This window comes from Prionailurus viverrinus, chromosome D3 (assembly GCF_022837055.1).
Source record: "Prionailurus viverrinus isolate Anna chromosome D3, UM_Priviv_1.0, whole genome shotgun sequence".
Classification (NCBI taxonomy): domain Eukaryota; kingdom Metazoa; phylum Chordata; class Mammalia; order Carnivora; family Felidae; genus Prionailurus; species Prionailurus viverrinus.
Genome location: NC_062572.1, coordinates 23,302,510 through 23,317,243, shown reverse-complemented (window position 1 = coordinate 23,317,243; position 14,734 = coordinate 23,302,510). Strand labels below are relative to the sequence as shown.

The window sequence follows — 14,734 nt, the reverse complement described above, 5'->3', positions numbered from 1 at the left end:
ATCAGCCCAGAGCCTGACGCGGGGCTCGAACTCACGGACCGCAAGATCGTGACCTGGCTGAAGTCGGACACTTAACCGACTGCGCCACCCAGGCGCCCCTACATTCATTTTTAAAATATTGTTCTGATACATCCATTTTGTCTGAAGTGATTCATCTGCTGAGCATTTGACTTTGTTAGCTTCTTTGTTAGCATTGATTTTCTTCATTGATTTTAAAGTTTGGTTTCCAGTTTGTCTTGAGTGGGGAGTTTCTCTCTCCCTCCCTGAGCCTTACCCACAACTTTACTTTTTGTCTAGTGATTTTTAAAAATGTTTTACTTAAGGGGCACCTGGTTGGCTCAGTTCTTTAAGCATCTGACTTTGGCTCAAGTCATGATCTTGTGGCTGATGGTTTGAGCCCCAGGTCAGGCTCTGTGCTGACAGCTCAGAACCTGGGGCCTGCTTCAGAATCTGTGTCTCCTTCTCTCTCCACCCCTCCCCTGCTCATGCTCTGTCTCTCAAAAATGAATAAACCTTACAAAAAATCTTAAGTTTTGTTTGTTTGTTTGTTTGTTTAAATGTTTATTTATTTTTGAGAGAGAGTGCAAACTGGGGAAGGTTGGAGAAAGAGGGGAACAGAGGATCTGAAGAAGGCTCCATGTTGACATCAGTGAGCCCAATGTGGGGCTCGAACTCACAAACTGTAAGATCATGACCTGAGCCAAAGTCAGATGCTCAACTGACTGAGCCACACAGGCAACCCTCTAGTGATTTTCAAAGTTCCTGCACCTCACTCTGGAGAGCCCAGTCCAGAGCTAGGCCTTATAATAGGGACTTAGGGCTTCTGTTCTTCAGTAACATTGGGAACATATCCCACCCACCCTGTCACTGAGCCTGACAGCAAGTGAGTTCAGGTTCTGGCCACAAGACTTCATTTCAGCTATGACTCTGGGAAGAGTGTGATAGCAGCATTAAAATTTTTATTTTTAATTTTGAAATAACTTATACTGTGGTTTGGAGAGTTTCCAGAGTTTTCATGGTGAACATGTGGAGATATGGGGACAGTGGCATGCTCAGAGAGTGTGGAAACTCTACACTCTTTTCCTATTTCTCTCTTCCATCTGGCTATTCCTGTGTTGTGTACTTTTAAAATAAACTGGTGATCTACAAAGAAGAAAGGGGAGGAGGAGAAGGAGGAGGAGAAGGAAGAAGAAAGAAGAAAGAAAGAAGAAGGAAGAATGAAGGAAGGAAGGAAGGAAGAGGAGGAGGAGAACGAAAAGGAGGAGGAGGAAGAGGAGGAGGAGGAGGAAGAGGCGGAAGAGGAGGAGGAGGAGTCTTATAGAAAAGTTCAAGTATCCATCATCTAGCTTCCCCTAATGTTAATATCTTATCTCAGCAAAGTACAATTATCAAAACCAGAAAATTAACATGATATTATACTATTAACTAAACCTCCAGCTTTATTCATATTTCACAAGTTTTTCTCTAATGTCTTTTTCTATCTTGTAATCCAGTCTAGAATCCTACATTGCATTTAGTGAGTTTCTATATCTGTGATCACATCTACTTTTATTAAAGAAGATCTGTCCTCCCCCATTTATTTATCCCTTCAACTATTTGCTTATATCAGCATGAACTCAGGGGTATTTATTTTAGTTGATGGGTTGTAATCCAATACAATAGCCACTGGATAACTTCCAGCCCACTCTGATACCACACAGTGGCCTGGCTTCCATATCCCATCTCATACCAGGTACTTCTATTCCCCGTTTTCCATAGGAATTTCTGTAACTCTTGGCCACCTCTGCTTCTTTCCTAACATTAGGCCTAAGAGGCCCACTGTTTTAGTTTTGAGAAAAGTCTAAATCCTAACATAACCCACAAGGTATTGCATCTGGCCCCTATGTAATTTTCTAGCTTCACCTTTTTCTCATTCACTCTGTTGTTCTCAATGCTCTTACTACACGGAAACTTTTCTTCTTTTTTGAAACCTGTAAAGTTCACCTTGCCTTATGTTCTTTGCCCTTTCTGTTCCCCCTGCCTAGAATGGTCACCACCTCCCCGCCTTCTTTTTGAGCTGAGCCATAGTGGCCTTTTTGGTTAGTTACTGTATTGTTTAACACCTGAACAGCCTCTAGCCAAAAAGTCCTTGAATCAAAAAGGGCAGGCTTCCAACAGGTATGCTCATCTTTGCCAGTTTTGTTAATTAGAAGGAGTTTTCTTCAAGTAGAACATGTCAGCACCTAGGAGTGGGACTTTTCCTCAAGTATAAACTATGTCATCTTCTCTAAGGAATGTAGCCAAAGCAGGAGGGAATTGGAAAAGGCATAAGCTGTTCACATAAAAGCTGAATGTCTTGTTGAGTGTCAAGTCATTTGACTTTAGAACTGGTAGAAGAATCAAGAAAATAACATGAGGAACAACCAGCATCAAAGGGCAGCAGAATTTGCCAAATGAGCTTCTGCCACTGGCTGTGTTACATGCTGACCACCAATTGCTCTTCCTTTTCCAATACTCTCTGTGAAAAGAGATTTGGTATGTTGTGAGGGTTCCAAATTTCCTTTAACTATGTGAAGGACTAAGGTAGATCCAGTCATGATGGTTGGATCTGTTTTTAGACATTGGTCACAGTTGGAAATGGCCTGCACTTCAGTCACTTCCATTTCCCCTTACTTTGGTACCATTAGCTCCATAATCTTATAACCAGCAAAGGTTATAAAGTCATGTCCGTCATGAGGCAGCACTGTGTTAGTCCCGCCATTGCCTTCTTCCCATTTGTTGTGGGGCCAGAAGAGTGTGGTGGCATCCTTGCTCTGTGGATCTCTGTTCCTAGGTCACTCCTGGCAGGGTGTGCCTCCAAATCCACCCTCTGGGGTTCTGGGTCTCTAATCTCAGTTTCAGTGGTATTTGCCATCCTGCTCCAGCTCTGTGGTTCTGAGACTTAGTGGAAGGAGGCTGGGTTGGAGTTAGTGGTCTGTGCTGCCTCACAGGTCTCTAGACAGTCACCCTTCTCCATTTCCTCATGTCTGCAAGGGCTTAACCCACAGCCAGCATGCCCTGCAGTTGGCACTAATGTGGGCCCTCCTCCCTTTGCTATCTCCCCACTGAGCGCCCCTCAGCCAAGCCCCTACCAGTCAATCCCATCAGGCATTATCTCCCTGCTCTGACTCCAGGGACTCTCTCAGTTCTAAGGGTCTGAGGTTCTGAGGATTTGCCTTGAGCAGTCTAGAGGTATTGAGTTTGGGAGCCTCACCCCATACCTTCTCTTGCATCCTACAGAAATCAGGGTGAAATGGCCCACACCTGTCGTGGCACCATCAACCTGTCCACCGCGCACTTTGACACGGAGGACTCTTGCAGTATCGTGCTGACCAGTGGGGCAAGGACCTACCACCTCAAGGCCAGCTCGGAGGTAGAGCGGCAGCAGTGGATCACCGCCCTGGAGCTGGCCAAGGCCAAGGCTGTCTGCATGATGAGCAGCCACTCAGGTAGTGAGCACTTGGTGAGCGGGTATACATGCAGTGTCATGGATCCAGAGAGAGTGGGACTTGAAAGTGTTTGGGGGGTGGTGGTGACCAGGAGACCCAGGCTAGTCCAGACCAACCCTGGAAGGTTGGGATATGTGTTTACCCTTCCCATTCAACTCTGTGTGTCCTCAGCAATGAGATGCTTAGGTGGTCAAGGTTGGGTGGACAGGTCTTGGGATAGAAATATTTGTGATGAGGAGGGCTGTGTGTATCTTTCTTTGGGCAAGTATGGTTCCTAGATTTTAACAGAACCTTCAGATGCTGCAGTGAGTGAGATCCAGAAGCAGCAGCAGAGGTGGGAGTCCAGGATCATGTACCTGTGCCGTGGGCCAGACTTTTTCCCAGGCCCATTATGGAGATTGAAAGCTATTTAGCCAGAGCTGTTGTCTTTGCTGAGGTGGTAGACCAGCTCAGATATCCTGAGCAAGACATTTAATTGTTTAATACCTGCATTTATTTTTTTAATATGTCATGTCTTTATGTGATTCATAAACCAGAAGTTTCAAAAGCACATGCAGTGACACCTGCCCTTGACTCTTGTTCCCAGCCAACCACCCTATTATCCCTCCCAGAGGCAACCAGACCTACCTTGTGTCTTTTACATATTTATTAAAATTGGTACTTATTTTAAAATAAATGCAGTCTTCCACTTTCCTTTCTTTCCACTTAGCAATATATCTTGGAATTTCTTCCCTATCAGTACATAAAAAGCTTCCTCCTTGTTTTTACAGCAGTATAGTACTTTGTTGTATGGATATATCATAGTTTATTTAACCCAAAACCTGTTGATGAACATTTAGGTTGTTTATTTTTCTATGACATGCTGCACTGCAATGAGTAATCTTGCATTTTGTTTCACATTCGTAAAAGTATAAATGAAGTATACATTCTAGAAAGTAGGGTTGCTGGGTTAATAGCAGTGTGCCTTTATAATTCTGAGAGATTGTCAAGCTAACTTCCATAGGGGTTGTAATATCAGATGACTGTAGCAGTGTGTGAGAATGTCTGCCTCCCATAGCCGTGTCCACCCAGAGTGATAGCAAATGTTTCTGATGGGTGAAAACTAGGTCCACACACACTCAGGGAGGAGATAGTGGGAAGCTGTAACTCTTCTGAAGTTAAAGCAAAATGGCGTCTGCTTTCTCAGACCTATGTGGGGTTCTTTTAGGAAGGCAGGGCTCCATGTGAGAACAAATCACAGCCTCTCCACTCCAGGATTATCTCACAGGCTGGTTGGGGAGACATTGAGTCCTATGGAAGGAGCTCTAGCACAAAACAGGATGAGAGGGACTGGTAATGTCAGTCACCATGCCCCATACCTGGTCTATTGTATTGGGGTCTCCCCCAGCACTAGCTTCTCAGTGCACATTGATGGTCATTTAATATCATTCTGACCTTCTCTTTTGGTCTCACATATTTGGAGCATGGATTCCCCCTTACCCCCGGTGATTTTTCCTTGGGATCATCACTCATGTGACTCTGGTGTGTCAACAGTGATGCTGACTTTGACACAGGATCCCCAAGATACCACTCCATTTCTCAGTGAAGGAGGGTTTTGGAGCCATTTCAGGCATGGGCTGTGCTGGGACCCCCAGTAGGACCTGTGCTTTCTGTTTGGAGGTCTATGGAAAGCCACTGTGGTGGATGACATGGTGGGTGGTGTGGCTGGTGGTGTGGATGACATGGCTCAAGACACCCATTGGCTAAGTGTAGGAGCACTGATGGTCATGGAAGAATGAGTTTCCTCTTTCTAGCTTCTCGTGAGTAAAATAAAATGAAATAATTAAAATGATTGTTTCATAAATTCAGCAAAGTCGCAGGATACAAAATTAATGTACAGAAATCAGTTGCATTCTTATACAGTAATAATGAAGCAGCAGAAAGACAAATAAAGAAACTGATCCCACTCACAATTGCACCAAGAATCATAAAATACCTAGGAATAAATCTAACCCAAGATGTAAAGGATCTGTATGCTGAAAACTATAGAAAGCTTATGAAGGAAATTGAAGAAGATACGAAGAAATGGAAAAACATTCCATGCTCATGGATTGGAAGAATAAATATTGTTAAAATGTCAACACTACCCAAAGCAATCTACATATTCAATGCAATCCCAATCAAAATTGCACCAGCATTCTTCTTGAAGCTAGAACAAGCAATCCTAAAATTTGTACAGAACCACAAAAGACCCCAAATAGCCAAAGTAATATTGAAGAAGAAGACCAAAGCAGGAGGTATCACAATCCCAGACTTTAGCCTCTACTACAAAGCTGTAATCATCAAGACAGCATGGCATTGGTACAAAAACAGACAGATAGACCAATGCAATAGAATAGAGACTCCAGAACTGGACCCACAAAAGTATGGCCAACTAATCTTTGACAAAGCAGGAAAGAATATCCAATGGAAAAAAGACAGTCTCTTTAACAAATGGTGCTGGGATAACTGGACAGCAACATGCAGAAGAATGAAACTAGACCACTTTCTTACACCATTCACAAAAATGGATGAAGGACCTGAATGTGAGACAGGAAACCATCAAAACCATAAAGGAGAAAGCAGGAAAAAACCTCTCTGACCTCAGCCGCAGCAATTTCTTACTTGACACATCCCCAAAGGCAAGGGAATTAAAAGCAGAAATGAACTATTGGGACCTCATGAAGATAAAAAGCTTCTGCACTGCAAAGGAAACAATGAGCAAAACTAAAAGGCAATTGATGGAATGGGAAAAGATATATGCAAATGACATATTGGACAAAGGGCTAGTTTCCAAAATCTATAAAGAACTCACCAAACTCCACACCTTAAAAAAAAAATAATCCAGTGAAGAAATGGGCAGAAGATATGAATAGACACTTCTCTAAAGAAGACATCCAGATGGCTAACAGGCACATGAAAAGATGCTCAATGTCACTCCTCATCAGGGAAATACAAATGAAAACCACACTGAGATATCACCTCATGTCAGTCAGAGTGGCTAAAATGAAAAAATCAGGAGACTATAGATGCTGGAGAGGATGTGGAGAAATGGGAACTCTCTTGCACTGTTGGTGGGAATGCAAACTGGTGCAGCCGCTCTGGAAAACAGTGTGGAGGTTCCTCAAAAAATTAAAAATAGACCTACCCTATGACCCAGCAATAGCACTGCTAGGAATTTACCCAAGGGATACAAGAGTGCTGATGCATAGGGGCACTTGTACCCTAATGTTTATAGCAGCACTTTCAACAATAGCCAAATTATGGAAAGAACCTAAATGTCCATCAACTGATGAATGGATGAAGTTGTGGTTTATATATACAATGGAATACTACTTGGCAATGAGAAAGAATGAAATGTGGCCCTTTGTAGCAACGTGGATGGAACTGGAGAGTGTGATGCTAAGTGAAATAAGTCATACAGAGAAAGACAGATACCATATGTTTTCACTTTTATGTGGATCCTGAGAAACTTAACGGAAGACCATGGGGGAGGGGAAAAGGGGGGAAAGCTACAGAGGGAGGGAGGCAAACCATAAGAGACTCTTAAAAACAGAATAAACTGAGGGTTGATGGGTGGTGGGAGGGAGGGGAAAGTGGGTGATGGGTATTGAGGAGGGCACCTGTTGGGATGAGCACTGGGTGTTGTATGGAAACCAATTTGATGAATAAACTTCGTATTAAAAAAAAAAGAAAAAAAATAATTGAATCATATTCTAGGAACCTTTTGAAAATAACGTAGCAGGTAGTATTTATTGGATTCATCATTCTGGAACAATTTTCCTGGGACAGCCAATGGACAGAGTTTCTTCTGCACCTGGGGTGGAAGTACTTGTTAACTCAGCTGGGAAGTGCTAGTAATTTCTAAGCCTGACTTCCTCTAAGAGGGTTGGGACCCCTGAGGGAGTTGCCTCAGGCTCACCTTCCTTCGTTTCATACCCCTTAGGCATGGTCAGGGGCTGGAGACATAGCACATGTCTTGTGTTCCCAAGGGGTTAGCCTCCTGGGTAGGGACATAGGGCAAACATTCAGGTACAATTCAAGGTAGCACTTGCTATGTGTTAATCAGAAATGGTAGGATTCCTCTCCTTTTGGTGTTTTGAAACATAAATGAACTAACACATGTGAAGGTGAAGACTTCAAAAAGGTACTGTGCTTTTATAAAAAGGTTAGGGTTACCTGATTATTTCTTGAGAAAGAGTTCTTGTGGTGGCATCTCTGCAAGGCAATATCTTTCTCCCACAGTTCTCAGGCTGATGTTAAAGAGTTGTGGTTTGCAACTTTTCACATGGGGTCAGATTCAGGTAACCCCAAATAAGGGAAGACAGCCTAGTGTGGTTCTCCTTGACTCTGGCTCATAGCTACCAGCTGGGTCAAGGGCATAGATAGTGCTCCAGATGGACCCCCTTCAGGTCATCCCAAGGCCTATCTGTCCCTTCCTAGGCTATGGACTATCTCTCATCCATCAGGAAGCCTACTCTCTAGCTTTTCTGCCACCCCTCACAACCCCAGTCCAGGCACCATCCCCTCTTACCTGAATGTCTGAAAACCTCCTCACTGTCTTCCTGCTTTCAGTCAGTTCCCCAAACAGCAGGCAAAATGACATGTTAAAAGGTGGGAATCTGATAATATCACTGCATTACTTACACCTCTTGAGTGCTATAAACCAACTAGACTTAACAAACATATACAGAACACTCACCCAACAACAGTGGGACACACATACTCTTCTCAAGTGCATGTAGAAAGTTCTCCATGATACACTAAATGTTAGGCCACAAAACAAGTCTCAGTAAGTTTAAGAAGATTGAAATCATACAAAGTATCTTTTCTAACCACAGTGAAATTAAACTAGAAATCAATTACAGAAGAAAATTAAAAAATATGTAGATATTAAATAACACACTCTTGAACAACCCTTGATTCAAAGATGAAATCACAAGGGAAATTAAAAAAAAATACTTTGAGGGGCGCCTGGGTGGCGCAGTCGGTTAAGCCTCCGACTTCAGCCAGGTCACGATCTCGCGCTCCGTGAGTTCGAGCCCCGCGTCGGGCTCTGGGCTGATGGCTCGGAGCCTGGAGCCTGTTTCCGATTCTGTGTCTCCCTCTCTCTCTGCCCCTCCCCCGTTCATGCTCTGTCTCTCTCTGTCCCAAAAATAAAAATAAACGTTGAAAAAAAAATTTAAAAAAAAAAAAAAAAAAAAAAAAAAAAAAAATACTTTGAGAAGAATGAAAATGAAAACACAACATGCCATAATTTATGGGATACAGCAAAAGCAGTACTCAGAGGGAAATTTATAGCTATAAAATATACATTTAAAAAGACAGAAAATCTCAAATCAGTAATCAAGCTTTACATCTTACATTTTAAGGAAGACCAAACTAAACCCAAAACTAGTAGAAGGAAGGAAACAACAAATATCAGAGTTGAGATAAATGAAATAGAGAATAGAAAAATAATAAAAAAAATCAATGAAACTAAAAGTTGCTTCTTTAAGGTGATCAACAAAGTTGGCAAACCTTCCACTAGACTGACTAGGAAAAAAAGAGAGAAGACTCAAATTACTAAAATCAGAAATGAAAGTGAGGACATTACTGCTGACATTACAGAAATAAAAGGGATTGTAAAACAATACTATGAACAATTGTACACCAATAAATTAGACTACATAGATGAAATGGACAAATTCCTAGAAACACACAAGTTACTAAACCAACTAAAGAAGAAATAGAAAATCTTAGCAGTTCTGTAATAAGAGATTGAATCAGTCCTCAAAAGTCTCCCAACAAAGAAAAGCCCAGGACTAGATGGTTTCACTGATGAATTCTACTAAACATTTAAAGAAGAATTAATACCAGTCTTTCTCAAACTCTTCCAAAAAAATTAAGGGGAGGGAAACACTTTCTAACTTATTCTGTGAGTCTGCCCGTATACCAAAGCCAAACAAAGGCATCACAAGAAAGGAAAACTATAGACCATTATCCCTTATGAATATAGATTCAACATCTCAACCCCTCAACTCCTCAACACAATACTGGCAAACAAAATCCAACAGCATATCAAAAGGATTATACACCATGACCATGTGGGATTTATCCCAGGAATTACAAGGGCAGTTCAATATAAGAAACCAATCAATATAGTATACTTCACTGATTGAAGGAAAAAATCCTCACTTATGTGATCATCTCAATTGATGCAGAAAAGGGATTTGACAAAATCTAACACCATTTCTTGATAAAAACATCAGCAAATATGATGAAGGCCATTTATGAAAAACCCACAGCTGGCTTCCTATTCAATGGTAAAAAACTGAAGTTTTCCCCTAAGATGAGGAACAAGACAAGGATCCCATTTTCACCATGGCTATTCAACATTGTACTTGAAGTTCTAGACAAGAAAAGAAAACAAGAGGAAAAATTGGAAAGGAAGAAGTAAAACTTTCTATTGGCACATAGATGATACAATTCTACATATAGAAAATGCCAAAGAATCCACAAAAAACCCCTATGAGAGCTAATAAACAAATTCAGCAAAGCTGCAGGGCACAAGATCAACAAATATCACTTATATTTCTATATACCCACAATGGACAATCCAAAAAAAAGAGATTAAGAAAACAATTTCCTTTAAGCATCATCACAAATAAATTCTGAAGAGTAAATTTAACCAAGAATATGAAATTTCACTGAAAACTTAAAAAATTTTTAAATTAAAAAAATTACTGAAAGAAATTAATGAAAACCTAAATAAATGGAAAGACATCTGTGTTCATGGATTGGAAGGCTTAATATTACTAAGACAACAATACAACCCAAAGCAATGTATAGATTCAGTATAATCCATATCAAAATTACAATGACCTTTTTTCTTAGAGGTAGAAAAAAACATTCCAGGGAACCCAAAGTAGTCAAAACAATCTTGGAAAGGAAGACAAAGTTAAGAGAACTCTTTTCAACATCAAAACTTACTATAAAGCTAGTTTACTATAAATCAAAACAGTATGGTACTGACCTAAGGACAGACATACAGATGAATGAAATAAAATTAAGAGTCTAGAAATAAACTATACATCTATGATCAATGGATTTTCAGCGAGGGTACCAAGGTCATTCAATGGAGAAAGGATAGTCTCTTCAACAAAGGTGCTGAGATGGCTGGATGTCCACATGTAAAAGAATGAAGTTAGACTCCTACCTCACTCCATATACAAAGACTTAACTCAAATGCAGCAAAGACCTAAATATAAGGGCCAAAACCATAATACCCGAAGGAAGAAAAAGGAGTAAATCTTCATGACCTTGGGTTTGGCAGTGGTTGTTTAGATATAACACCAAAAGCACAGGCAGCCAAAGACAAAAAAAAAAAAAAATACATAAATTACACTATATCAAAATTTAAAACTTTTGTGCATCTAAGGACATTTATTAAGAAAGGGAAAAGACAACTCACAGAATGGGAGAGAATATTTGCAAGACATGTTTTTGATGAGGCTAGTATCCAGAATATTAGTGGTCAGAGTACTTGAATAGACATTTCCTCAAAGAAGACACAAATGGCCAATAAACACATGAAAAGATAATCAACATTGTTAGTCATTAAGAAAATGAAAATCTGGGGGCGCCTGGGTGGCGCAGTCGGTTAAGCGTCCGACTTCAGCCAGGTCACGATCTCGCGGTCTGTGAGTTCGAGCCCCGCGTCAGGCTCTGGGCTGATGGCTCAGAGCCTGGAGCCTGTTTCCGATTCTGTGTCTCCCTCTCTCTCTGCCCCTCCCCCGTTCATGCTCTGTCTCTCTCTGTCCCAAAAATAAATAAACGTTGAAAAGAAAATGAAAATCTGAATCACGAAATACCACTTCACACCTATTAGGATGGCTATTATCAAAACAAAAACAAAAACCCAACAACAAAACAATGGAAAGTAAGCATTGGCAGGGATATAGAAGATAGGAACCCTCATACATTGCCAGTAGGAATGTAAAATAGTGCAGCTACTATGGAAAATGTTCTAGTGCTTTCTCACTGAGTTAAGCATAATTACCCCTATGATCCTAGCACTTCCACTCCATTCAGTGGAAAGAAATGAACACTGAAAGAACTGAAAACACGTTTTCAAGCAAAAAAGAACTGAAAACATGTTTTCAAACAAAAACTTGTACATGAATGTTAATAGCTCACTATCCACAAGAGCCAAAAGGTGAACATAGCCCAAATGTCCATCATCAGATGAATGAATGAATAAGTGTGGTATGTCCATTCAGTGGAATATTACTGAGCAAGGAAAAGGGACGAAGTACTAATGCATGCTATGACATGGATGAACCTTGAACACACGTTAAGAAGACAGATACAGAAGGCCATATGTTTTATGATTCTGTTTACATGAAATGTCCACAATAGGCAAGTCCAGAGAGACAGAAAGCAGAGTAGTGGTTGCCAGGCACTGGGGAAAGAGGTTGAGAAGTGTCTGCTTAGTGGGTACAGGATTTCTTTTTGGGTAGTGAAAATGTTGTGATGGTTGCACAACATTGTGAATGTACTAAATATCACTGAATTATATATGTAAAATGTTTAAAATGTTAAATGTTATGTATATTTTACCACACACACACAGTAATCTCAGGTGGCTTGTCGGTGCTCTTAGGGTAAAATCTGAGTTCCTTGTGCTGTATGACAGTCTATGGCCTCCTTCCCCGCCTGTCTCCCTCCTCACTATACTCAGCTCCTGCCTCAGGACCTTTGTATTCGTTGGCCTTTCTTCTCTGCCTAGAACACTCCTGCTCCTACTCTTGGCCTGCCTGGCTTTCATCCTTCAGGTCTCAGCTTAATAACACTTCAGAGTGTTTTAAGTTGTTCCCTTCTTAGGACAGCTTCATGACAGAATCCTTGTTATTTTCTCCACTGCAATTTTTCATTATTAGTTGACTGACTTGTTTATTTACTTATTATCCATCCTTTTCATAAAACCTTAGTTCCTCCAGGGCAGAGAGATCCTGTGTATCTTGTTTCCATGGTGACCTCAGGGCCCACCACTGGGCTTGGCACTGGAGGATCTGTTGTGGGGCCAGTGTGCAGAGCAGCCAGGACACCCTTGTCCATGCTAGAATCATCTTTGGAGAGGAGGATTGGGGTGTTGTGGTTTCTCTATACCTGTCACCACTAGAACAGATGAAGGAACTGATGACGTTTAATCTGGAGAAGGGAAGGCCAGGTAGAGCCTACTCATATTGAAAATTTGAAGGGTCAGAGAATGTGAATAAGGATGCAGACCTGTGTTTCTGTTTTTGTTTTTGTTTTTGTTTTTGTGGCACTGGAAGACATAAGCAGAACCAGTGGAGAAAGGGGTGAGACCGATTTCTGCTTAGTCTGGGAAACAGATCAGTGGACTACAAAAGGGAAAGTGTTGGTAGGGGACATGATGGGAGGTTTCCAGCACAGAGCTGGGCTGGGGCTGGGGGTCCCAAAGGTACTTCATGACTCCAAGGTTGTCTTTCTGGGCTACTTTGTGTTTCTTTTGCCATTCACTTTCCAAATTTGGTAGAATGTTCTGTGGTACTATGGCCAGGGTGCTGAGTCAAGGAGGGTCAGATCTGACCTTGGGCAAGTCACTGTGTCCCTTGGGACCTCACTCTATCTATAAAATGGGTGGTTGGCAAGGCTTTTCTGTGAGCTCCCATCCAGCTCTGGGGCCTTGGTCAAACCAGTGAATATTTCTGAGTTCCAGATTCCTCATCTTTTGCACTCCTGCTCAGTTGCCAGGAGGATTACGTGATAACACATGGGAGGTGTGTACTGCTATGGGTGCTAGTAATTCCATTCATCCCAGCACTGTTGTTGGGGAGTGTGCCCCAGCACTCATAAATCATCCTGCCCACAGCTGGTAGTAAGTGGTATGACAGAATCAACCGCAGAAGGTCAAGCACCCCAGGGTGTTTGAAAAGGGAAGGGGAAAAATATTCTTTCACTGTCTTTTTTTTTTTTTTATTTTTTTTTTCAACGTTTATTTATTTTTTGGGGGGACAGAGAGAGACAAAGCATGAACAGGGGAGGGGCAGAGAGAGAGGGAGACACAGAATCGGAAACAGGCTCCAGGCTCTGAGCCATCAGCCCAGAGCCTGATGCGGGGCTCGAACTCACGGACCGTGAGATCGTGACCTGGCTGAAGTCGGACGCTTAACCGACTGCGCCACCCAGGCGCCCCTCTTTCACTGTCTTAAAATGACCTACCTCCAACAGCATGAAATGTGGCACAGCAGCCCCAGGGGGCTGCATCTCTGAGAAGGCAGCTGCCCTCCCCTCTTGGTGGGGATATGTCACTGGTGGATGCAGAGGGACGAGTCATGATCACCTTGGGGGTATGCCTGCACCTCCTAAAGAAGTGTCTGTGTCAGTCAGGAGTGTGGGTGCTGTGACAGTGGCCCTTCCCCTGCCAGCCCTGCCCTAGCTGTGGACCTTCTGCAGAGCCCAGGACCTGGACACACTCCTGGAGCCCACCCCTCAGCTGTGCATATCTGCCCCTGCTCTCTGTAGAAGTAACTGATCTCTTGGGCACCTGAAACTTGGCCTTTTGAGCTCTTCCATTTTTTAAAATATTTATATTTTTATTTGCTATCTTTGTAAATATTCTTGAGTATATTGGAATATTGTATTCTTGAGTATATTGGTATATTGGAATATTCTTCCAGTTTTATATTTCTGGATTTAACCTGCCAGTTGTCTAAAATGAGCAAAAGTTGGGGGCACCTGGCTGGTTCAGTCAGTAGAGCACGCACTTCTCAATTTCAGAGTTGTAAGTTCAAGCCCATGCTGGGCATGGAGCCTACTTAAAAAAAAAAAAAAAAGATTAAAATGGGCAAAAGGAAGGAACCACCTATTTCCAGGCCACAATAATTTTTATTATATAAAAAATAACCCCTAATAGACCTCTGCACAGTATGTGCTCTTGTATATTAACATTTCAGAGGGAATGGATGTCATTCAAATGGCACAGTCCTACATGAACTCAAACTTTATGAACGAGGCGTGACAGTTCCCATGGAGGTTAGAGTAATTTGCAGGTGAGTTAGCACAGTGTAAGGTAGGAGGCTGTCACCACTGGGATGGGTGGGAGAGGGGACAAAGTCAGGGAAGATCACTTGTAGGAGCTGAGACCTGAGCTGGGTTTTGAGGGACAGAGAAGAGCTTGAAATATGGAGATGGAGGTGAGGAGAGAAGGGAAGAAGGAAGACTATCCAGGCAGTGGGAATGTC

General features: G+C 42.0%; 1 protein-coding gene across 2 annotated transcripts in view; it reads left to right on the top strand.

The window, feature by feature from the left end:
* OSBP2 (oxysterol binding protein 2) overlaps positions 1-14,734 on the top strand; it is a 199,447-nt gene that overhangs the window by 44,949 nt on the left and 139,764 nt on the right. For both annotated transcript variants that reach the window (XM_047827712.1, XM_047827710.1), the window contains exon 2: positions 3,259-3,467. In XM_047827712.1, the coding sequence (XP_047683668.1) occupies positions 3,259-3,467 (209 nt within the window). The remainder of the gene's footprint in view (positions 1-3,258; positions 3,468-14,734) is intronic.